General features: G+C 35.8%; 7 protein-coding genes across 7 annotated transcripts; 4 read left to right on the top strand and 3 right to left on the bottom strand.

Moving 5' to 3' along the window:
• Positions 1-2,454: 2,454 nt before the first annotated feature.
• Positions 2,455-3,795, bottom strand: PHYBLDRAFT_135921 (hypothetical protein). The gene is made up of 8 exons (XM_018429754.1): positions 3,699-3,795; positions 3,582-3,643; positions 3,487-3,524; positions 3,377-3,416; positions 3,265-3,322; positions 3,096-3,130; positions 2,889-3,032; positions 2,455-2,796 (listed from the first exon to the last, which is right to left on the bottom strand). The coding sequence occupies exons 1-8, from the start codon at positions 3,745-3,747 to the stop codon at positions 2,719-2,721; spliced, it is 504 nt and encodes a 167-aa protein (XP_018287386.1). The 5' UTR covers positions 3,748-3,795; the 3' UTR covers positions 2,455-2,718.
• Positions 3,796-3,909: 114 nt separating this feature from the next.
• On the top strand, positions 3,910-4,477 carry PHYBLDRAFT_66687 (hypothetical protein; the record flags this gene model as incomplete). The annotated part of the gene is made up of 3 exons (XM_018441675.1): positions 3,910-3,964; positions 4,011-4,042; positions 4,109-4,477. 3 exons carry the CDS (start codon positions 3,910-3,912, stop codon positions 4,475-4,477), a joined length of 456 nt encoding a protein of 151 aa, XP_018287385.1.
• Positions 4,478-6,300: 1,823 nt separating this feature from the next.
• On the bottom strand, positions 6,301-8,087 carry PHYBLDRAFT_172596 (hypothetical protein; the record flags this gene model as incomplete). Its single annotated transcript, XM_018436832.1, has 5 exons — positions 6,301-6,742; positions 6,864-6,938; positions 7,005-7,212; positions 7,344-7,730; positions 7,847-8,087. The coding sequence occupies 5 exons, from the start codon at positions 8,085-8,087 to the stop codon at positions 6,301-6,303; spliced, it is 1,353 nt and encodes a 450-aa protein (XP_018287384.1).
• A 4,717-nt stretch (positions 8,088-12,804) lies between these two features.
• Positions 12,805-15,206, top strand: PHYBLDRAFT_182939 (hypothetical protein). The gene is made up of 6 exons (XM_018438696.1): positions 12,805-12,947; positions 13,022-13,188; positions 13,325-13,423; positions 13,524-13,706; positions 13,810-13,878; positions 13,954-15,206. The coding sequence occupies exons 1-6, from the start codon at positions 12,902-12,904 to the stop codon at positions 15,145-15,147; spliced, it is 1,758 nt and encodes a 585-aa protein (XP_018287383.1). The 5' UTR covers positions 12,805-12,901; the 3' UTR covers positions 15,148-15,206.
• Positions 15,207-15,436: 230 nt separating this feature from the next.
• On the top strand, positions 15,437-16,709 carry PHYBLDRAFT_149737 (hypothetical protein; the record flags this gene model as incomplete). The annotated part of the gene is made up of 4 exons (XM_018432330.1): positions 15,437-15,521; positions 15,683-16,104; positions 16,243-16,433; positions 16,583-16,709. The coding sequence occupies 4 exons, from the start codon at positions 15,437-15,439 to the stop codon at positions 16,707-16,709; spliced, it is 825 nt and encodes a 274-aa protein (XP_018287382.1).
• An 801-nt stretch (positions 16,710-17,510) lies between these two features.
• PHYBLDRAFT_172592 (hypothetical protein) lies at positions 17,511-18,957 on the top strand (the record flags this gene model as incomplete). The annotated part of the gene is made up of 5 exons (XM_018436831.1): positions 17,511-17,529; positions 17,685-17,709; positions 18,379-18,481; positions 18,648-18,783; positions 18,815-18,957. The coding sequence occupies 5 exons, from the start codon at positions 17,511-17,513 to the stop codon at positions 18,955-18,957; spliced, it is 426 nt and encodes a 141-aa protein (XP_018287381.1).
• Positions 18,958-20,158: 1,201 nt separating this feature from the next.
• Positions 20,159-21,301, bottom strand: PHYBLDRAFT_149736 (hypothetical protein; the record flags this gene model as incomplete). Its single annotated transcript, XM_018432329.1, has 6 exons — positions 20,159-20,337; positions 20,553-20,614; positions 20,777-20,837; positions 20,897-21,109; positions 21,168-21,209; positions 21,268-21,301. 6 exons carry the CDS (start codon positions 21,299-21,301, stop codon positions 20,159-20,161), a joined length of 591 nt encoding a protein of 196 aa, XP_018287380.1.
• Positions 21,302-24,519: the final 3,218 nt, after the last annotated feature.

The raw sequence follows: 24,519 nt of genomic DNA, 5'->3' as shown, positions 1-24,519 counted from the left end.
AAGCTAGTCTTTGAAAGTTACGCTCATCCGCCGAAAAAAGAGAAGTAAATAACTGCGAGAAAGTTGCACGGTATAAAATTAAAGCCAAAGGGATACTATAAAAAGTGGACTACGGAGAATGAACTTGCCCTGATATAAGAGTATGGGAACCTCTACGCACCTGTTTGTTCAGAGGATCTGTCCCAAAGGATTAAGATACGATTATCAAAAGGGTAAACTCATGTGTCAAGCTGTGTTTACCATTTGATTACATGATGTAAAATGTTCTCCATGCCTCTGCAGACTCTCACTTACAACGAGATCAAAGTATACTCTTTATTATGGGCATTATTGAGGTAGTAAGCATATTGGACTGTTTTTGAATGATATATTTGTTTTAATAAAATAAGCTTAAATATAAGTAAATATAATGTAGCTCATGCTTTATAACAGTAAAAACCCTGAAAATAAAAGCACATATATATGATAGCCATATAGATATTATATTTCTCCAATTATTTATACATATATATGCTAACAAAGTCATGATGGTTGCTTTGTCTCTCGTCATAACGATCGTTTCCTTATCTTAAGTTGATGAATACCTCAAACACAGACTCAACACGACTGCTACTTTGGGTAAAACTCAATTAAAGTCAGTCCGTAGGTTCACTTGAAAAAAAAAATTCTCAAGACAAATACCTTATTCGGTTTTGTGACCTGTGCAACTTTGAAAAAGCTATTTCGTGAACTTACAGTGCTTCTACTGCCATTTGGACATTTTTTTGAAATCATTGGTCATTCTTTAAAAGTTTATAAGGGCATTTTATTTTGACAATTTTCAAACTGATCTACTGAATGCTGAACAATGTTTTCAATATGAACAATTGGCACATCTTCACTAGCCTCAATTATTCTAGTAGTAAGAGTTTCTATATCACTAAGCTTGATTTGTCTTATTTTAGCATTTATGATGGACCAGAATTATTCGATTGGATTTAATTCTGGCGAGTAGGGTGGAAGGTACACTGGGGTGTAGCCTCGCTGTATGATTATTGGATCAATTATTTCAGGGACATGAATTGGAGCACTGTCCATAATAATAAAGTAATCTTTCATTTCTAAAAACTCGTCCATGATATCCATGGAATCACTAATAAACTGAAGATAATGTTCACCTGTAGTACCTTTGGGTACAGACAATTGATCCTCAGGAGCCTTTCTTTTTGTAGCTCCCATCACTTTCCTTCTCTTCAAATTTCCAGTCTCTCTTAGCTTCATATTCATAACACCGATTGCCGAAATTGCACCAAGAACACTATGCGAAGTAGCTTTTGTCGACGAAGTCTCAGTCATTGACTTTGAACCGTGTGGTGACCAGCCTCGACTACGACGCATGTTGATATCAAATCCGAACTCATCAACAAATATACAGTTCTTGAGATAGTCCATACCATTTTGAATCCACTTCTCAACCCAATTTGCTCGTTTCTCAAGGGTTTCCTCTTTGTTTCTGGCAACAGGATGTTGACTTAAAACTTTAATACTAAGGTTGCACTCCTCCTTCATAAACTCGGCTACCCTCGACTTTTTTATATCCAAGTCCGCAAACTTCGCAGTCAAGTCCTCTACAGTGTCCTGAATTGTTGCCGTAGAATCTTCGTCAAAAAAATTGATTAAATGAGACTCATGGGCTTCATTTAGCTGGCTGACTATTCTATATATGGTTTTATCGGTTTTTTTAACTGGGATATTTCTCTCAGGATCATCCTCATATGTTTGTTTCCACTTGAGAGCAGTGTCGTAATTGACATTGGCTGCTATGGCTGCTTGCCTTGGTTTCATGAGTTTTTCTTTTAAAAAATAAAAATAACGCTTGCGATCTTCGAACGTATAAACGTTATATTGCGGATCTCTTTCCTTCTTAGGCTCAGCCTCGTTCATCCCAGTGTCGGCTGGAGATCTTGTTTCAACCTGAACTTCTTGATTTTTGATATACTTTCGATCTGTCAATTTTTTTAAGCGAAATGATTTATCCTCAACGTAACTCGGTGCTTCCTGACCTTGCCAGCCAAAAATTCTACCGGTGCCGTCTTCATAGAAAAAGAGAAAATAAAACGTCTCAGTAACGACCAATTGAAGGTCAAAAAAATGACCAATTGAAGTTTAAACAAGTGACCAATGATTTCAAAAAAGTGTCCAAACGGCAGTAGAAGCACTGTATCTCATTAGAGGTCTTTTCCAAGTAATCTAGCATGAGCTTAAACATATGATCACACAATAGACTAGGGAAAATGAGTGGTGATTCCGATTGCGAATTTGGAAAATACTTATGGTACTTTCCAAAATCCCCATCAGAACCACCGCTTTTTTCTTAATGATAAAAGAAAATACGATTTATGAAGATTTTAAGAATATAGTCTTAGCCCTCTTTCTTCACTCGATAAATGGTCTTGAAGTACTTGCGCAGTATTAAGACCGATTTTGATATTCAAACTTTATTTAACGTTAACGTACAAGAATCATTGCTATCTCTCTATATTATTACATTGTGTACTCGTTTGCATAATTTATACTTTTTTGAATTATCGGACCATTTTTAAGAATTAATATTGTAGTTTGTCTCTATATCTTCTGGTTCCATCAGTCAATTCTCTTCACACAACAATAGAGGCGTGTATGTTATAAGTTTATGAATAAATGTGTATGTTGCAGTATTAGAATTCAAAAAAAAGGTGGTTACAGCATCTCAGCAGATTGTCTTGTCAAGCGCTGGACTTTCTTCTTGAACTGCGAGTAGTCGTCACGATATTCCTTCTACAAATGTAAGAATTAGCAAATACTCTATTTTATTTTGATAGAAATATATGCGTATATATACAAATAAATAAAAAATAAATGTGTCTTACTGCTGCTTGGATATTAGCTGGAGATTCATCGTTAGGGCTAGAGAGCATCGATATTACAGACAAAAGGATAGTTTCTACAGTGTGAACTGGCGACCAACGCTCATTGGCATCTTCATAACCATATTTATCATCCCCTGGAGGATGCTGATAGTACATCATAAAAAAAATTGAATGCCACGATCTTTGATATCCAATCATTTTACTTACAAGAATAGAAATACAGACTGTACCATCCGGATAAACTATGGAAACAATTGAAATTAATAACCAAAATAAGAAGAAGAAAAAAAAAAGATCGTCCCCTTGATAGTATGCACATCTGTGCCTGTCCGTGTGTTACTGAAAGACAAAGCATAAGAATGTAAAATATATTTACCATTTGGGTGATACATTTCTGTAATAAATCTCATAGTAGGTGGCATAACTGGATAACTCTACAAGAAATTGTTTAATATGTTGCTATATAACAGTTGGGATCCAGAACTCACGCTGGGAAAAGAGAGGCGAGTCTTGAAGAATCCATCCTCACTACGATATAAGCATAAATATACAGATCCTCTATATCTTTTTTTGACAGTTCCTCGCACTATCAACTTACTAAAGTGTATCCGGTGCACCCATAACTAGAATTTCCCACTAAAATGATTCGCCAATGTTAGTTATCAAAACTAACATTTAAAAGTGCATACTTGCCTCATAAATGTTATCATCCACGAGACCGGCAGAGAAGCCTTCGACAGGATTCCTTTGAAGATCTAAAAGTACATCAGAAACCGCTATTTTACATCAAAAAAAAAATTGCCATCTCGCCTCTTAGTTGTCTTTGAAGTAAAAGTGTACTCTGTTCTGATGAGCTCATGATCAACTGTAAGACTCAATCCAAAAAAGAGATGGTAGTTAAATGAAGAGATTGGGAAGGGAGACAAGTCGTAGACAAGACATGAAGGAGGAGAGAGCAGCTAAATGAGGAGAATGTGACCGTCATTGTATCACCTGGACCTTTCTTCCTTCTTCATCTTCAATGACATGCTTCGCTCGATCTACACTAGCTTTGCGTAGACAATTTACTTCTAAAGGTATTCTGGATTCAACTCAAACACCAGGATTGACTTTATATTCCAGCTAGTCTTCGCATTACCGACAAGGATGGTTTGGTAGGAGTTAATTTAGAAGTTAAAAAAAAAACAAGTGCTTAAAGGCTCATTTATAATCTTCCAAAGCCACTCTCGGCCACATGGTCTGTTCGTTCCCTCTTAGAGAATGATCATCAGACCATGTCAGATGAACAGTTTAAGAGCTTGTTTCGCTTGGCCCAGCTGAGAGCACCATCATCAGCAGATGCATTCGAGAAACTCAAAAAGGATGTGAACCAGCTCTCTGCTTTTGTGGGGCCTATTCAGCGCCATGAATACGGTACAATTAAACCTTTATCTCATATCTGGCAAGAACGTATTGGAATGGAATTACGACAAGACAAGCCCAAGAACGACCCAGAAGAAGTGAGAGGCAGGGCTCTGTTGAAAGAAGCAAAACAAATTAGTGGACATTTTTACATGGTGCGCGGTTCGCTTCCTAGTTCCGATTCATAGTGATGAGAAAAGAAAACCCTCTGACATCTATAACTTGTTATATATATTAAGAATAGAATAAATTATGATACATAGAACTTATATGGAATTCGCTCATATTCTAAGCTCCTTAAAAGCTTAAAAAAACATCTCCTAAAAGCAATCAAATGTTACGAGATACAATAGATAATATGATATTTGTGCAGGAAGAAATCTATATATTGTACTATGTGTAGTAGTATCAAGATATTGTAATTTGAATACTTCAAATATACGGCTTTCTTTTAAGAAGAAGAAGACAAACAAACAAAAAACTACAATATATCTCTCTGGTGATGATATCTTTGAACTGTACAACATTGATTTTTTTTATAGTTCGGTTAACCATTAAAGCTGGAAATATTTGTGTAGATACTATGTAACTCCATCTGTTATTGGGTTATATAAATATATAACACTTTATAGAAATAAAAGCTTATAAGTATAGTATCAATATATGAAACTGAAATTTAATCACTTTCTTTGAAAGATTGGCTACTGTGGTTGATGCTTTGTAAGTTATATATGCTCTAGAGAAAGTACCCGTATATATGGCAATCATACATATTATTAAAAAGAAATAAAGATACTCTGTGCATGACTTACATTCTGTCCTTCTATGTTTTTTTTAAAACAAGTTCATGAATTACTCTTGCCCACGTAACTCGTGATATAATTATGTCCCCAATTGAGATGAGCCATGGGAACAAGTAAGCATTTAACTATCAATTGAATCTCTGACTTTTGGACATATTGTAGTCAATAGTAACTATGCACCCAATTGAAATAAACAGTTGATGAGTAGATAAAGTTAGGGATCAAATGTCACACCATATAGCAATCAAATTTGCACAAGAGAACTTTTAGCTATCAAGACAGTTATAGAAATTTGAAAGGCTTTCATAAATTTAGCCAAATGGGTAGTATAAACAGGTAGTAAATACTTAAATTGATAACAATATAAAAGCCATATAAGAAACTTTAGGAAGAAGTATTATCATAAATGCTAGGAGATGAGTATACAGCATATGAAATAAAGAAAAAAGAAACTAAACTACACGAGTGATACTACTGCTACTTTGTTTTAATCAAAGTTTTCCATTTTTTATGAATCGTTTTCGTTTTAATATTAAATCTTTATAAGAATAAGATATTTAAATAAACTTAGGCAAACAGTTTCTTCTTTCTTAGAATAGTATGATTATTGCTTCCTAAACTGTACCAATGGGGTCAACCGGTCTACCTCGCTTAAATACAAAAACAAAGAGTTAGTTCGGTTTTAACAATATACATATAAATATAACAGTTTTAAGCTCTACTTAATTATTGTTTTTATTAAAAATAACTAAATCACAATAGTTGAGAATACATCAACATATAATAAATCGATACCATTAACATAAAATTTTAGACAACATCGCCCTTAGTCCAAAGATTGATTTTTGGCTATAAATCTTCATCTTCGGGCACAATGCTTAAATACTACCTATTCAATGCGTTGTGTAACATACATTCAAAATACTTCCTTTTGGATTACAGCCTAAGATCAATTTTTTGACGAAATAAGCTAAACATTGGATGGGTATTAAGATGAATATGAACTTGAGTTCAGATGTCATTCGGCTTAAGAGATAGGTTATCTATTCTTATACTTTACAGGCACGATATGGCGATATGATAAAATAATAAAAGACATTGATAGGTCAAATATTATTATTATCATTACTGCTATTATTATCATTACAAAATGAAAAACTCTTTATAGAATTTTATTATCTAGATACATGAAAAAATAACAGAAACTTTCAAATATCTTGCGTTTTTGACTTTGGTGGTTCTTCTGTAGATGCCTCCATAGGCATTTGAATAGCGACCTCTTCCGCAGGTTTTTCACCATTACGGTTTCCCTTTGGCTTGTCTGCTATTTTGGGAGTATACTCTTCTTTGTCTAGCAGCTCAATTTCTGGTTCGACATTTCCTTCGAGCCATATATATAATGTGGGGAATTCAATGATCCTCTCACCACGAAGAGACTCGTTTATGGGCTTATCCAGATAGGAAGTAATGTTCACAAATGACTTTTTTGGGAGACCTTCTTTCTTCAAGCCGATGACATACCGTCCCATTCCTGCATCGACAAAATCTTGGACTTGGTGACGGAACAGACTGTAAGGTGTCTTTCCGATGGGTCTTTCGGAGAAGAGCATGTTCTCAAAAAATGATCTCAGCGGCATACCAGAAGGAATTCTTATATATACCCACATGCACATATACGTATATATATACATATATATATTTGGTTGAGTTATTTAATCTTTCCAAGAAAATAAAGATAAAGATAAAAATAAAATACAACTAACCAACTTACGAATGATCCAGTATACGCTCGCGCCGATCTTTGTGACAAAAAATACATTCAATTGACCAGTATATCTGTTTTTTACTACAGTAGATATGCAGGTTAGCGCGGGTACATTCAATTGAAGAAAATGATATTGTATTTTCTTACTTTGAGCTATAGTTTGATGTATTACTTTTGGCCCTAGACATGCCAGTTGGAAGGACATCGAAATTGATACCCAACTGACGTGCTTGTCGAACAAGGTGTTTTATCCGTGAATCTATATGCTTTCCTCCGTTGTTTTCTGGAAATGCTCTGAGTCTTTCACGGGTAAGGGTATCCGATTTTCTACTGGTATCTTCCAAATAAACATAATCTATACATCAAATCCAAATATGTAAGAACAATTGAATAAATAAATGTTTTTTTTATAAAAAAAAATCTTGCTTTATATATATATATATCTCAGTATGTGTGTAGAGAAAAATAAATTGGAACTATTCTTACCACTCATCATATCTCTTTCTGTGTACTGCTTCATGGGAACAAAGTGAGTCTTGCTTCTCTCTCCTGAGCATTCTTTTTCTGCTTTGTGCTGTTTTACACACGCAAGAGAGCAGGTCCGCATATCACACCGTGGGCATTTATATTTCCACGTCTGATCATGACATTGCTCACATGGGCCTGGTGCAGCAGTTGTGGGAGGTTTTTTGACATTCATTTCAATGTCTACTTGTCCATCAGCACCTAGCGTAAATGTCATATCGTGTGTATTGTTTTCAATCGTGCTCGGTTGGTGATCTGTAGGAATCTCGCTCGATTCATTGGTTGCTTCGATTGTAGGTTCGTTACTTGTCAACGTCGTTTGGGATTCGTCTTGGACACTATCCATCGCTATAATAACGTTGATTTAATTTAAAAAAAGAAAGAAAGGAAAAATCAAGCCACTGATTAATTTCTTTTGAATAAAAAAAAATGTTAAGTATCCGCACCTTTTCGTTAGATCTTACAAAGTGTCGTCATAAGATAATGCGATTGACATTCTGTTATGCCGTTTGACAATCCTACTGAATGTTCCTCCACCCAGGAATTTAGACAATCACTTTGGGAACCTTGGTACGATGCCTCAATTCTTTTACCAAACAAAGTAAGCGTTGCGCGCGACCAACTGGCCAATGAACGAAACTGGTTGACCATTTTCCGCTTTTCATGTACTCTTGTTATCTTGGGTAAAGCTCTGGTCGCACTCATTCTAGTAATTAACTTATAATATTCATCACAGGCTTTACAGTATTATTGAAGTTTCGTTTTCCTGATGCCCAAGACACTGAACCTGATTGGGAGTCAAAGAACATAAGACTCGGGATCGGCTACACTTTTATTGCTATTGGGTTCATCTTATTCCTTGGTGGGCTCGGAAAATATTTTAAGAATCAAAAATATCTTGCTAGACAAGTAAATATCATCCAGGCTGGATGGGGAAGCTTTATTGGTGTAGGGCTTGTATTTTCATTTGCCTGTATTGTGATGATCTTGGCTAGTGTTCACACAGGTCTCTTTGATTCACACTGATAGAAACTTTTGTTGTTTTTGGGTTATTAAGGTTGGAGGGAGAGAGGGAAAAGCATTGATATTTTGCTATTTTTTTGTTATTTCTATTTACATTAAAGCATTAACTATAACTATTGTCCTTTCTTTGGCATCTTTTTTTTGTCGTCCAAATTATCAAGATCTGCTTGTTTGTAATAATGTGGTGCGACTATAAAATATACATATTCAGTATGAAGGAAAGAAAGAAAATAAAAGTAGATGCACATTTATAAAAAAAATACCTTCAAGTAGCCAATTTGGTTCAATTTCCATGACTTGGCGCATGTACTCTTTACTTGTCAGTACCAGCTCATAGTAAACGAGCCATCTTGGTTTCTTCTCGAGCATACTACTGCTAGGATGAATATGCACAGTTTGGTTTTGTTTGACAGTCCGATAAGAATCTCCGGATTTATTGAGTCTTGCTGCATTGAAAAAGAACCCAGAAGTAATTGCCTGAAAAGTTTACTCGTGTAAGAGCTACAAATATAAATTATGCATATAGATAGATCATGTCTTACCTTTTGAACAGGAACAATGTCTGCAGGATTAGGGTTCGTAATCAAAGGTACCTCAACACGATCCAGAAGCTGGACCAACTGGTCGCGCACATTACGTACACGTTCAAGCGTCTTGTGCTGAATAAAATTCTCATAGCACCATTGTATGGAGTAATCTGTCTCTACCCACTGCGACCAAATATTCAAGAGTGTAAAATGGTCACCACCAAGCTTTACGAGGTTCTGGTGTGCAGTATCAGCCAATAGCTTCTTGTCTTTTGGTCGATACAGCAATGAACTTTGCTCAGACAGCATGGCACAAATAGAAACCACTTCCTCAGTACATTCGTATTTTTCTGCGACTACTATTGACTTTGACAATGTTGGGTCCATGGGGAATTCAGCCATGCGGCGCCCCAATTTGGTCAGTTCGGCACGGTCATTGAGTGCACCCAATGCATACAATTGACTGAGAGCGCGAATCATAGTTTCTTCCACAGGAGGATCCAAGAAGTCAAAGTTTACCAAGTCGTTAATACCCAAACTCTAAATTTTAAGAAAAAAGAAGTATAAACAAATACAAGAATTTGGTGAGTGGTTTGTTTTTGTTTTTTTATCTTAATCGGTCAATACATCTATCAAACACAAATAATAATAAAAGGCAATTAAAAAAAACCCCAATCTTACTTTGAGTAAAAGAACCACATTTGACAAGTTGACACGCTGGATCTCAGGGACTGTGTTCTCCTCCATTTCATTGTAAAATGCCCACTGAGTGAACAGTCGGAAACACTTTCCAGGACCTGTACGACCAGCACGACCAGCGCGCTGTGTGGCAGAGGCACGCGAGCATGGTACCACAGTCAGCGCCTCCATGCCTGTGCGAGGATTAAAGGACTTTTGTTTGCCAAATCCAGGATCAATGACAAATGTTACACCATCCACAGTAATTGAGGTTTCGGCAATGTTGGTTGCTAGAATGACTTTGCGTGCGCCTTCAGGTGTAGGCTCAAAGATGCGCGATTGCATTTCTGAAGGAAGGTTTGCATAGATTGGACAAATGATCAATTCACCCATTTTGCTACCTAGAGCCTTGCATGCCTGTGTAAGGGCTTCGTTGGCAGCTTCAATTTCGTCTTGACCCTGATGTTTTTTTTTAAAAAAAAATCAAGTAATTTAATATAATAAGTAGGGAATTATGAGCTTAATGTATACATTTATACATCTATATGCATTTATATATAAAAATGAGGTATATACTTGAGTGTATCTATATTTTGACTTACAGTTAAAAATACAAGAATATCGCCTCTACCTTGAGTGACATGAATAGTAAGGACTTGTGTGATTGCAGCACGTAAGTAGTTGGCTTCTGGGGCTTTTGTGTAGTAAATCTCTACAGGATAAGGTCTTCCTGGGATGTTGAAGATAGGAGCATCATCAAAATATTCAGAGAACTTTTGGGCATTCATGGTTGCACTTGAGATCAGCAGTTTGAGATCAGGTCGGAAACGAGCAATATCCTAGCAATATCCTTTGTAAATTAGCTACACATTCACACTATAGACTCATTCTTTTATTATGAATGTATGTATCTTTCTATTTAATTTACCTTGATTAAACCAAACAGAATATCTGTTGACAAAGTTCTTTCATGTGCCTCATCAATAATCATACAGCTGTAGGAAGCCAGATCTGGTTCAGTCATGAACTCACGTAAAAGCATACCATCGGTCATGTACTTGACACATGTCTTGTCTGTTGTACAATCCTCAAATCGAATACTATAACCTACTTCAGATCCCAAATGCACACCCATTTCTTCTGCCACGCGAGCTGCAACACTCATAGCTGCAACACGACGGGGTTGTGTACATCCAATTTTCTTGTTGTCTTTTGTGTAGCCTCCTTCATAAAGATACTGTGGTAATTGGGTGGTCTTTCCAGATCCAGTTTCTCCCACGATAACAAGTACTTGGTGATCATTGATAGCTTGTAAGAGTTCGTCGCGATATTGGTATATAGGAAGCGATTTACGGGTTTCCTCAATCGATTTTGCTTTTCTCTCTGCCTCGTCAATTCTTTCCAGCAAATCAGCATCCTCTTTGTCGGGTTCATTCATTTTTGCTGCCATGACAAAGTCGATTTTCTGATCTTCATCAAATACATAGTCATATTCGTCCTCCAGTGAATCTTCTTTGGCAGCCGATTTCTGGATCTGCAATTGCTCCCATTGGTCGTGTTCAGATACAAATTTTTCTTCTTCTTGGTAACGTTTGTAAAGCACGTCTTCTTTTCTTTTGCGATCAATCTTCCCTTTTTCCGTGATATAATCTGTGAGGTAAAAATTATTTATATATATTAGTAAGTAGCCTACAAATAGGTTGCTTATCTTTTTCTTTAAATAATAATAATAAGATTAATAATATGTATACCTTCTGGCATCATGTAACCGTCTTCATTTGTATCAATCTTCATACGGGCATCAGCTAGCGACAAAACCTGCTTATTGTATTCGTGCTGTGCGATTTCTCGTTGAGTGAGGCGCTGGTCCCTGAAAAGGAACTCTTCATCTTCGACTTTTTTACGCAACAGTTCCAATTGTTGCTGTTCACGCTGTTTGACATACTCTTCACGTGCACGCTTACGGATGGAGGGTAAGGCCTCCATACGCGCCGATTTGTCATCGGCAAGATTTCTTCTTTTTTGAGCCTCACTTCCCAACATCGACGATCTGTCCTCGATCATTTTCTTTGTCCGTTCTTTATCCTTTTCCTTTAAACGATCCGCAAGAGCATCTCTCTCTTGGATATCCCTTAAACGCTCAAGCTCTATATCTTCGTCTTCATCACCCTTTTCTGGTTCCTCATTTTCATTCTCTATCAATTATATTATATATATACATGATTTTACCATCCATTAGTTAGTTATATGATCTGTTAATATATATATGCGTGTGTGTGTGGGTTTGTATATGTACCTTTTCTTCTCTTTCTTTCACGATCTGTTGTCATGACTTCTGTATTATCGTCACTTGCCCACGCATTCTCTTCTTTTTCCTTTCGACGCAACTTTTTTTCCTTTTTACGTAGACGTTTCTCCTCTTTTTCGGCTGTGTATTTTTCTTCAGGATCGGCCAAGATCGTCTTGAATGATTCGTTTGCTCTTTTTAATCGTAATGCTTCTTTTTCATCTTTCTTGCGCTGTGCCTTTGCTGCGGCTGCAGCTGCAGCTACTGAAGAGGCTGATTGTTTGTGAGGTACACGCGCATACAATTCGTGAGCAAATCGTCTTCCAGAGTCATCTGCAGGAGATCCTACGGCCTGGAGTGAATTGAATAGTTCATCAGGTGAAGTTGCTTTCTTGGCTTTAGAAATGATCCCAGGTTAAGATTAATGGAACGGTGGTTGCGATTTAAAGAAAGAAAAAGAAGAAATTAAAAAGAGTTTAAAAGAAATACGTATGTATATAGATCTGTATATGTCTGTGTGTAAGTTCGTATGTGTAATTTACCTGTTGCAATAATAAAGTTGACCATGGTCCTTTCAGACATGCCGAAAAGCTTCATCGAAATCTCATTAGTTATTTTTTTTATTTCTTTTCACGAGTTATTTGAGAAGAGTTTAAGGGTGTGGTTTTTATTTTATTTTTATATAGTAGTAGCATTTGTGGTAATAGTAGAGAATCTCACCTTCATGGCATTATCAGATACCCATGCTGTTAAATCCATGGCGATGAGAAAAAGCAATGACGGTTGTCAGAACCTTTTTCCGAGTTGGTTACCAAAAAATCGTCACGTGAGATATTCGAAGCGTTTTAAGTTCCTCTTTCTGAGCATATGTTAACTTTGTTCTTCTTCCTCTTCCTCTTCGTCTTATATACTTTCTTTTTCTTCTCTTTTCTTTTTCTATTCTTAAGAGAGAGAGAAAACACAAAAACAAACAAAGCGAATAACTTTATTTATATTTACCTAAAATGGTTTCTTTATGGTGGGGCCAAAGTGCTCTTGATGAGATGATTGGTAACAAAAAAAAATGGATAAGAATTATTAAACTCTGTCTTTTAAAATGCCTGGTGTTAACTATGAAATGTTAGAGAAAGCAACTTCGGAGTTGTTACCTGTAGGCCAAGAAGACCTTGGCTTCCATCTCGAAATTAGTGATCAATTGCGCAGTAAACGGGTCAATGCTAAAGATTGTATGCATGCTCTCAAAAGACGATTGGGTCACAAGAATCCTAATGTTCAACTTGCAACTTTATCTGTAAGTGGAATGTCTTTTTTTTTTTAAAAAAAAAAATGGAGAGTCCGCCTAGACATCCTCCACTTTATTTTACATTGTGATGTAATGTTATCTTATTTATCGAAAATCCTATTTTGTTTTTTGTTTTTTGTATTAGTTAACTGACACATGCGTAAAAAATGGAGGTGACCAGTTTGTGAGAGAGGTTGCCAGTATGGAGTTTATGGATGAAATGGTCAAGCTAGTGGCCCATTCTGTAAGCATTATTTATTTATATATACAAAGCAAGAGAGAAAAAGAAAAAAGAAAGAAGGTTTGTGTGGATTATTAATGTGTGTAATGTATATAATATGTAGTCAACCCAGAACCCAGATGTTACCGAAAAGGCGCTGTCTATCATTCAAACCTGGGGCCTTGCAGCCCGGGGAAACCCTTCGCTGAGTTACATGGCAGATACCTACAACCTCCTCAAGGCAAAAGGTTACAAATTCCCTGCTATTAATGAAGCTATCAATTCCTCACTTCTTGAAACAGCCGCGGTAAAGTAAACTTGTAGTGTAGATATTATATATATATATATGTGTGTGTGTGTGTGCGTGTTTGTTTGTTTGTGATATACCTGAGTCTCATTATCAACCGTAGGCACCTGAGTGGACAGACTCTGATGTCTGTGAGCGATGCAGAACTCCATTTACTCTTACTAACCGAAAGGTAAGGAAAATATATACATCGCATGTTATATTTTTCGTATAAATAACTCCAATTTTTTTCTTTTCTTTTTTACAGCATCATTGCCGCCAGTGCGGTCATACATTCTGCAACCAATGTTCTTCAAAGACTATGCCACTTTTGCACTTAGCAATTGAGGAAGAAGTGCGTGTATGCGATGGTTGCTACATCAAACTCAAATTAGCCAAGGTTTCCAAGAAAGATGTCGCCTGGGCCAATAATAATACTTCTATAATTTCTTCACCTTCTCCTGTTGCTGCTGCTGCTGTTGCTGCTGTTCCTTCTAACAGCCAGAATCATGCAAATGGAACACCTTCTGGAGAAGATGATCTGGATGAAGACATGAAACGAGCAATCGAATTATCGCTTAAGGAAGAAGAACAGCGTAAGAACGGCTACGGTGCAGGATATGTAGCTACACAAAAGCCCTCGGCTGAACCAGCTCAGCGCGAACAGCAACGGCAGTCAAATGATCAGAATGAAGAGGAGGAAGATCCAGAGTTGGCGGCTGCGATTGCTGCGTCTTTACGAGAACTCCAGCTTTCAGCTCCTCCTCCGACACAGCCTGGATATCAACCATCATCTCGAGAAATCAATAGCAATGATCTGACACCAGTAGAGATGGAAAACGTGCAGCTTTTCTCTACATTGATGGAACGTGTGCATGCGTCTGGCGGTGATGTATCAAATGATCCTCAGGTCAACCGACTATATGAGCAGATTGGTGCTCTCCAACCCAAGTTGATCAAAAGTCTTGACGAGACCATACACAAACACCGCACCTTTGTATCCATGCATGAAAAACTCGCCATGGCTGTCAAGTCATACGATAGGTTGTTGGAGGAACGAGTATCTGGCGCCAATGCCCGTTCAGAAATGAACCAAGCATCTGCATATTCTTATTACCCTCCTATGCAATCCAATGGGTCATATTCTTCTGACCCCAATGGATACCCTGCTCAGCAACAGCAACAGCAACAGCAACAAAGAGGCTATTATCCTTATCCTGAAACAACACAGCCAGCAACTTCAGCTCCTGAAGCCACTCAATATTACCCCTCAGAACCTTATTACCAGACACAACAACCTTCTCAAAGCTTCCCACAGCAACCTTACTATGAAGCTCAAAACTACCCTCAACAACATCCTCAGCAACATCCTCAGCAATCCTACCCTCCTTACGAACAAGCAAGCCAACATCTACAGCAGCCTAAACAACCTGTAGAAGAAGCACCTCTTATCGATCTATAATTCTATATATTTTTTTGCTTGTTACTCATATATATATTTAATTTTTTCTTTTTTTTTTTTAATATTATTATTATTACAAATGTTTAAAATAACACAGCCACTTAAGTAAGACGCGAGACCGTGTTTTCCTATTTGCATTTTCGTCCTTTTTTTTTCTCTCTCTCTCTAGATATATATATATATATAATTATGTCTGGCTGACTGGCTGCCTGTTTGGCCGCCTGTCTTTCTACTCCCCTTACTTTTCACTTTTTCTTTTTTTTTAAAAAAAAATTGACAAGATAATATAATGGCTTTTGTACTTGAAAAAATTGCAAAGTTTGCTATTCCTGTTAGTCTTGCTATTGGTGGTATTCAGGCATCCATGTATGATGGTAATTGTCCTTTTTGTTTTTTTTTATTTTTGTTTTGTGTAATGAGGTGAGGTGTTGGTATTGACATTAACAATGATCTCATATTACTGTCAATTCTATTTCTAATTACATTGACAATTTCAATTTAAATGTAAATGGAACGTACTATTATCATTACTTAGTTCAGGGTGGTCATCGTGCTGTTATTTTCGATCGTATTCAGGGTGTTAAGCCTGTGTCGGTTGGTGAAGGTACCCACTTCCTTATGCCCTGGCTTCAGCGTGCTGTCCAATTTGACATTCGCACCAAGCCTCGCAATATTTCCACCACCACTGGGTCCAAGGACATGCAAATGGTTTCGCTCACACTCCGTGTTCTTCACCGCCCTGAACTTACGCAGCTTCCTGCTATTTACCAACACCTCGGACAAGACTATGATGAGAGAGTCTTGCCATCAATTGGTAACGAGGTCTTGAAGGCTACCGTAGCACAATTTGATGCAAGTGAGTTGATTACTCAGCGTGAGGTCGTCTCTGCAAAGATCCGCGAGGATCTCTACAAGCGTGCCAAAGAATTCAACATTGCTCTTGAGGATGTGTCAATTGTAAGCTGGTGTGGGAGTTTTCTTTCTGTCATGATTTTATTTTAGACTGTAGATTAAATGTCCTTAAAAGAAAGATTAATAGAAAGAGAGAAATGGATAACGTATTCTGATTTATTTATTTTGTTCTTTTGGTGTTAGACACACATGACTTTTGGTAAAGAGTTTACCAATGCAGTTGAACAAAAGCAGATTGCTCAGCAGGAGGCCGAACGTGCAAAGTTTATTGTCGAGCGCGCTGAGCAGGAGAGACAGGCTGCAGTCATTCGTGCTGAGGGTGATGCTGAAGCTGCCATTCTGATTTCTGATTCTCTTGAGAAGGCTGGTCAAGGGTAAGTCTTTTTTTTTTGTTTTTGTGAGAGAGTGTAAAATGATACTTTTTGATAAAATATGGAAACCCAATCTACATTATTCATTATATACTATTATTAACAATATTATTGCTGCCGTTGCTACGGTGGTGGTGGATGCAATTCTTTAGTATCATTGCTTTCAGACGCATTGAAGCCTCCAAAGAAATTGCACAGACTTTGTCTAAGTCTTCAAATGTTACTTATTTGCCAAGCAGCAAAGGTGGAAGCAACATGCTTTACAACTTGAATGTCTAAAAAAAAAGAACAATATGATGATGAGGATGGATTTTTAGACTATTTGAGTAATAAAAAGAAACACACACACACAATATCTACACCCTGTATACCATCAAACTATACACTGAGTAAGTTTCTTTTTCATTCTTCTTTTTAGCTATTCATCTACTTTTTTTATATTAATAATATATAAATAAATAAAGATATACTATAACTACAGCTCTTCTTTATTTATCTATTTGGTTAAATAATAATAAAAATGAGTCATAATATATTGTCTATATACACTTTATGTCCAAAGTATTTTCCGATCTTGTAATAATAATTAATAATGAATCCAATGGCCCTATCTATACCTCTCTTTACGTGTGTGAAAATAAAAAAGATCACCTTTTTTTTATTAAAGTTTAGGTATTAAAATCTAAATGAAAAATTGCTAATCTAATAAGAGAGAACAGGAGACAATGACTTACCAAAAGACAAACGGTCTTACGTTATATTAAGCAGTCGATTGACTACAATCTAAAGGTATAACTAGTTACTACAATTTGACGGCCCACCGTCAGGTAACAAAAATCAAAACCTTTCTTTCATAGTAGGTATTATCTATTATTTGGATCTGGTTTATATTTTCAAGACAACAAATATTGTATTCTTTAAATACTCGAGTGTATGTATTTATTTGAAAAGGAGAGAGAAAAGAAAATATGGGGTTCTTTTCAAGGGACCCAGAATCAAAGCCTTTATTCCAGAATAACGATCTCTCATCAATACTATAAAGATTATTATTATATTTGTGGTAAAGGAGTGTTGTAAGCAATGGTTTTACAAGTACAAGGTAACTTGCCTACAATTCCATGATCAAGTTATTCTTATATATATATATATATATAGTAAGTATTCCACTATAGAAACATTTGGCTTTCTTTATCAATCGCACGGACCATGTTTTGAGTGTGATCATACACATGCATACATATATACATATATAAGCACAAAAGGAAAGTGAGATTAAAGGGTAATCAAAGTTAATGTTAAGGGGAGGAATTGGTACTAAATTAAAATATAAGAATAATATCTGGATATTTACAAGATTGTCTAGACCACGGATATATTTCCATTTGTTTCCGCGACTATTATCCCTCCTGTAGCACTTTCTTTTGGGGAGTTTGTTGAATGTCGATTAAGCACAATTCCCTTAATATTACTAGTGTTGTTGTTGTTGTTGTTGTAGTTTTAGCTTTACTGTGTTGAAAAGTGGCGATGGCTATCAAATGAGGGTTATGAAGGGATAAAAGAAAAAGAAGTAAAGGAGAAATTTGGTGGGAGGCGATCAGAAGAAAGAAATTGTTGCACACAAATAAGATTATTTTGATCGAGATCTTTGTTTCATTTTTGAATTTATACCTTGACACACACACACAGAGAAAAATAAAATAAAGTACAATAAAATTCCAAGGGTTGGAGGGGGGGGGGATGAACAAGGAATAGAAAGAAGAAGAAAATCAAAAATTATTAAGGAGGTTAACGTTAAACTTGTTCCTATAAGCTACAAGCTATACGCAATTGAATCCACATTACAAAAGCATTAACAAAATCAAGCCTTAATCATATATATTGTATATGTATTGAAATCAACACGACGATAAATCTTAATGTAAAGAAACACTTGTATTTATAAAAAAAGGGGTTTCACCAGCTCTGGATGCTTGACTGTTGGATGTAGCGGTAGTTTAATTCAAAAAACGATTGGCTGTGACGAAGCTTCAAAAATTGAAAACAGCATCCAGGTATCCAAAAAAAAATTGTTCGATACTCTAGTTGTCATGACTTGACCAAAATTTACAAAAATTTGTACTTTATGTACAATTGATGGCCAGGTTCATAGAAAAGCAAAGTCAAAAATAAAACATAAGAAATCTATGTAAGAGTGGCTATATTGATACCAAATTATAGAAGTCTAACTTAATTGTGGGGAATTTGGGCATAGGCACTATATTTATGAGTATTCTAATCAAGCGTATTGTACCTATGAATTTTGACATATATGAGAGAAAACATATCAACCAAGAGACATTAATGGTACTCAATAGTTTTTTTCGATATTGATTATTATTGAATAGTGGTTAAGCTATCATTACATCTAACAGTCAAGCATCCGGAACTGGTGAAACCCCCTATAAGTAAAGCTCTTTGCATTGAAAATCTAATATATTATGAGAAAAGCATAGTTTTACAATCTGGGCTTATTTCACCTTATTTCTGAATCATTATTCTTTACATTTGAAAAGGTGATACTGGCTGTGTTGGTTTATGTAAAGAAGTGACCCAAATGGTTAACAGAAAGAAAGGGATATATATTGGTCTCCTTTAACAACTCCTTGGCCCAAATATTGGCAATTAACAGCTTGTTATCTCAAGAAAGATAAAAAGAAAATAAAAGTGATGTGTAAGGGTGTTCCTTATTGCTTTTCTCTTTTGATGCTTATATAGATATTTCAATAATTAATAAATATGCTGGGATAAACTATGCTTCTTTGGATAATTAATGATGAATAAGAGAAAGAAATAGAAATAGATCGATATTGTTGGCATTGATTGTTACAATTCTTGCGTTTTTTAATTGATTTCTTTGCCAGCTATAAGAATTATATTCTTCTTGTGGTCAAGACTTGAGCAATTTATTTACATAATTGATACAAAGAAAAAGATTTAGAAAGATAAGATATGTTTGGGTCATATGGAAGTTCCAAGACACTAGCAATGAGCTAATGAGAATGAGGAATACTTTATTTATCTAAGCTCTCAATGAAGATAAAGCTTCCTAGCATATTTTTATAGTAATAGTAAGGCTGTCAAGTAGCCCAGATCTTAGCTCTATAGAGATCTAATAAGAATACTCCACCAGAAGAGTGAAAAAAAAAAGAGTTTAATATTCAAAAACCTTTAAGGAGGTGGCGGTGATTACCTATATGTAATAAAACAATACTCGGGCTGGCGTTTGTAATATTAAGTGCATGTCAATGCCTAATTGCGTGGCAATGCCTAATTGCATGTGAATGCTTAATTGCATACATGAGATGAAGAAAGTTAATGAAACGTCATTAAACTATTGATTTTTTTTAAAAGAAAAACTGTACCTTTGTATTTATATGTTTTTAGGCATGAGTTGTCAAGTGAAAGAAGATCGGCTAAGCCAAGAATGCTAAAGAAGTTGTATTATTAATATATTAGAGTTTAATAAGTATGATGACTATTGTTGGTACGAGTCTATATATACATATACATACCTTGCTTGTAAGAAAATAAAAAAATTCAAACAGATCTCAGTACTGAATATTGTATTAAAATATTCGTTCGTCTGTTTTTAAAGTGTATCCGATTTATCCCAAAAAGTAAAAAATAAAGATTTTTTTGTCAAGACCTGCGCTTGAAGGCCGATCCACTCAAGTTTACACCCAAGCTTCTCAACAACCCTCATTCCTGCCTACTCGGCATGGCATCAAATTTACCATGACGGCAAAGTATCGGTGAAATGCTTTAATGCCAAACTGCTCGGGACAGGTGTCTGAGACACCCAAGTGAACAGCATAGCATTTACTTAGGCACCTTAACTTTGCTTCGGGTTCGTCCCTCATGTCCAGTTCTGTTTACCAGAGCGTGGGTTACAAGTATCAAAGTCTAAGCAATGAGGGACTTGAAAAGCACAGGGATCATTTCAACAGGAAGCAGTAAAATACAGGCGATTGTACTGGGTAATCTGTCGATTCTGCTGGAATCTACCTGTATTACCTCACGTCCAGGTGCTCAACGAATTTAAAAAACTCTACGCATCCAGGTGATACACCCTTATACTTGCACCTTTCTGTGACAATCTTGACATGTCCCAAAGGACAAAATCTGGAGAGCCAATATCCAACGTCCTAAGAAAATAGCATAAAGCTACCTCTGCGTTCCTCAGTCTTCTCCATGTTATGTGCCGCACAACACAGAAAAAACTGACGTGGATTTCATCCGGCTTTCGCCTTCATATGACTGACTCAGGAAGGTCTTTAACACCAGTTATGCTCTACACTAAGAGCTACTTTCCCTGACGGTACTTGTGATCAGTTGGTTTTTTATAAATAAGTTTAGCCTTCGATGAAACTTTTCACCGGGATTAGGGAGTTTGTAAAAACAACCCGACTCATCGGAAGCTACTTAACACAAAGACAAGAACTCAAGACAAGGTGAGGGGATTGCACCCTCCAATAACCTTTTCCAGGGAGTGAAGGCTACTGACTTGTTGGTATGTCTGGAAAAGCAGTTCACTAGTTCACAATCCAGAGCAGCCAAAAGACCACTCCGGTTCAAACATTGGAGCTTCTCCATCTCAAACAATAAAGTCCAAGACAGAATCCCTTTTGGTTTCTTCTCCCCTGCAGTAAATGCAAGTAGAATCGCGCAAGGCACAGATCAGATTTCAGACCATAGCACCTTGAGCGAACTCAATGGCCAGACTAGCCAAAGAGCGCAATGCTTCCAATAAAAAACCAGAATCTCATATTAAGACAAGCCCTATAAATAAGGCGTCTACAATGAGCGAGTTGGAAATGAGCCCGGAGACTCATTGTTAAAGACCATGATATACACATCTTGCATGAAAATGTTTACGTATATTCCTTTTGATATATCGTGACCAATAGAATACGAGGTATTCAGGGATCACTGCAAATGTAGAAATAGAAAAAAAATAGAGTAAAAGGTTAATATACTTGTCATGTCAAAGTATGTGCGCGTGTGCGCGTTTACTTACCTAACCGATAATCGCAAAGAGCTTAAAAAGTACTGATGCTCAAAAGCAAAACGGGACTGGAAACGGGACACTGGACACTGTAATAAAATAAAATAAAACATTAAATCATAGTTAGTGTGTTGATCGTGTCAAAGTGTGGGTATGTGTGTGTGTGTGTATGCGTTTACTTACCTAGCAGATAACCGCGTAGGGCTTAAACAGTACTTATGCTCGAAAGCAAAACGGAACTAGACACTGGACACTGGACACTGTCATAAAAAATGAAAGCATCGAACCATAGTTAGTGTGTTGATTGTGTCAAAGTATCTATCTGTATATTTACTTACCTGATACATGAACATGACGTGAAGGACCTCTCCGTAGCTACAGTGGAATGGACGCTGGGCATACAAGACAAAAAAAGCACAAGAGACACTGGGCTGTAGTTAGTACGCTGACCGTGTCAAGGCGTGTGTGTGTCTGTATATTGTCTTACCTGCTATTAGACTGGACATTGTTTTTGAAACTTAGCTAGAGACCGCGTCTGGGGTGCGTTTCCATAGTAAATATCAGTATGAGCCTTATGCAAATGGAAAGATATAGGCATCTAAAGGCGATTTTCTTACCGTGTCGGAAACCAAGGACCACCAAAGGGAAACCAGGAGGAAGAGGGGGGATTACAAGAAATTGGGAATTGTATCAATTTTTATATGAAAAAAATGGGGCTGGCGCAGCACAGAAGGCGTAAAAGGCCTATTTTGGGCAAATCAAAACAAATTCATATAAAAACTAAAGGGCTTTACGTTGTAGGTAAAAGTTATATGCTTTTTGTTCCAGACTATTATCAAAAACCTCTTGGTATTGCCTAATAAATACATTGAGTAGTACAGCCAATGGGTGAATTTGAGTATTACTATGCTTTATATAACCTTTTTATGTCTTTGGAGAAATATATTTTTCTATGTTTCTAATCACACTACTGATGATCATACTGTTTTTTAAAAATCCGCCATACAAATAAAGAAAGCCTCCTTAACCTTCTAACCACAATTTGTTTACTTTCATTTCACAAAGTATGTTAAAAGACATGTAAGTAGAAAAGTACTACTATTAAGCAAACAGTGGCATATATTTATTAAAGCAGTTGGTATTCTACCAGTTCTCAAGTATACTTTTTTTTTTAAAAAAAAATAGTCTATTCAATTCTATATATGTATGCAATATTTCTTTTGAACTACAAGTATAATATTTTTTCTTACTCTTGATAGATCAAAATATTGCTATTATAGTGTATATTCACACACGTTAGCCAGCACAGCTTATTATTTACAGAATTATGTTCAAAGACAAATAAATAACTGTATAAATGTTATTGCAAAAGAGACGAGTGGTTTATATGATAGATTGCTCAAATGGTTAAGAATAAAAGAGAATATATATTGTCAATATCAGTCTATTCTCTTAAAAGTAATAGAGAAAATAAAAAGAGAGATATGTTAGGGTGATCTATATTACATTTATTTTCTTATGCTTATATATATATATATCAGCAGCTAATAGAATAAGATAATTAGCAAGAGCAATTTCAGCAGCTTCTTTACAGAAATCTTTTTACTTCAAGTTATAATATATTAAGACTTGTAGCGTATTAATTACTTTTGAACAATATTTCAAGGCTTATAGAGATTCTTTCCTTTACGTTAATTTTTATATTTTATACTAGTACAGTCTAAGTATCTATTGACAAGCTGGTGGCTCAGTTGGTTTTGGACAAGTACCCATATTCAATTACCAACACAATTATTATTATATAAACTATCGAATTATCTCAATAACGTGATATCAGCTTAACTCAAAGAAAACTATATAGTCCCAAACAAATCAATCCCATAAAGAACAGTTTTTACACTTATATTTTCTTTTCCTTTCTTTTTTCTGGGTCTCGATCATAAGAACACTACTATTTTCTACAAAAGCTGTGAATGTTGATCTGACCACCCCTTCTTCTCTTTTTATCTATACTTTTTTCATCAACCATTACATCACATAAACCAATATAGCACGTCTCACCACTCTCCTACCAGATTATCTGCAATCCTTTAACATTATATTTCTGTGACCTCCATTCCTCATTCAATATTGATTAATATTGACATTGACATGTTGCATGTATATTCACATTTTCGGCCGGCCCAAACATATCACATATCTCTAAATCTTTTTGTATCAATTATGTAAACCAATCGATTAAGTAATAATTTTGGGAAGAACATGATTGTTACCACTGGCGCAGCAATCAATTGAAAATCATAAGGACTGTAACAATGAACCCCAACAATGACTATCTACCTCTATTTCTCTCTCTTATTTTTTTATGAAGCATAGTTTATTCCAACCTCTTAGTAATAGCTTAGTAATATCTAACTAATTATATTATTTTATTTATTATCAAAATATCTATATAAACATCGAAAGATGAAAGCAATAAAGAACATCCTTACATATCACTTCTATTTTCTTTTTATCTTTCTCGAGAGAACAAGCTGCCAATTGCCAATATTAGGGCTAAGGAGTTGTTAGAGGAGATTGATACATATTCTCTTTTTCTGTTAACCATTTGGACTACTTCTTTATATAAACCAATACATTCCGTCTCAATAGTATACAATGATGATAACAGAAACTCCAAGAGATTATGCCTACTACAAGGCTGATAATTTTGGAAATATTTAACTTAATTTTTTGATATTAGAAATAAAAGTAAAGCATATAATAAAGTGCTTTTAGGGGAAAAATGAGTACATTTACTAGTGAAGAATACTATTAAATAGTAGAATAGTAAAATAGTTCTGTTAATTGTAACTGAAAGTTGACCCTTTATTTATTTATTTATTTATTTATTTTTGACTTTTTCAGTGCCAATACAGCTTAAGTCGATTTATTAAAAAAAATAGAAAATGGGACTAACTGATATGCTCTTAGACATTCAAGCTTACTGTAACTTTTTCAGTAGAAGAAATAAATCAAATTAAAGTCGGCTACATGAGCCAATTC

This window comes from Phycomyces blakesleeanus, assembly GCF_001638985.1.
Source record: "Phycomyces blakesleeanus NRRL 1555(-) unplaced genomic scaffold PHYBLscaffold_22, whole genome shotgun sequence".
Classification (NCBI taxonomy): Eukaryota; Fungi; Mucoromycota; class Mucoromycetes; order Mucorales; family Phycomycetaceae; genus Phycomyces; species Phycomyces blakesleeanus.
This window is presented reverse-complemented; position numbering and strand designations above follow the sequence as displayed.

What these genes read in the sequence shown, in the direction of transcription:
- PHYBLDRAFT_182939 (XM_018438696.1), top strand. Translation starts at nt 12,902, where the DNA reads ATGGTTTCTTTATGGTGGGGCCAAAGTGCTCTTGATGAGATGATTG. An exon ending in TGCTCTTGATGAGATGATTG is followed by an intron (nt 12,948 to 13,021) that starts GTAACAAAAAAA and finishes ATGAAATGTTAG; the next exon opens with AGAAAGCAACTTCGGAGTTG. An exon ending in TTCAACTTGCAACTTTATCT is followed by an intron (nt 13,189 to 13,324) that starts GTAAGTGGAATG and finishes TTTTTGTATTAG; the next exon opens with TTAACTGACACATGCGTAAA.
- PHYBLDRAFT_135921 (XM_018429754.1), bottom strand. Translation starts at nt 3,747, where the DNA reads ATGAGCTCATCAGAACAGAGTACACTTTTACTTCAAAGACAACTAAGA. An exon ending in ACTTCAAAGACAACTAAGAG is followed by an intron (nt 3,644 to 3,698) that starts GCGAGATGGCAA and finishes ATGTACTTTTAG; the next exon opens with ATCTTCAAAGGAATCCTGTC. An exon ending in CAGTCTGTATTTCTATTCTT is followed by an intron (nt 3,033 to 3,095) that starts GTAAGTAAAATG and finishes ATGTACTATCAG; the next exon opens with CATCCTCCAGGGGATGATAA.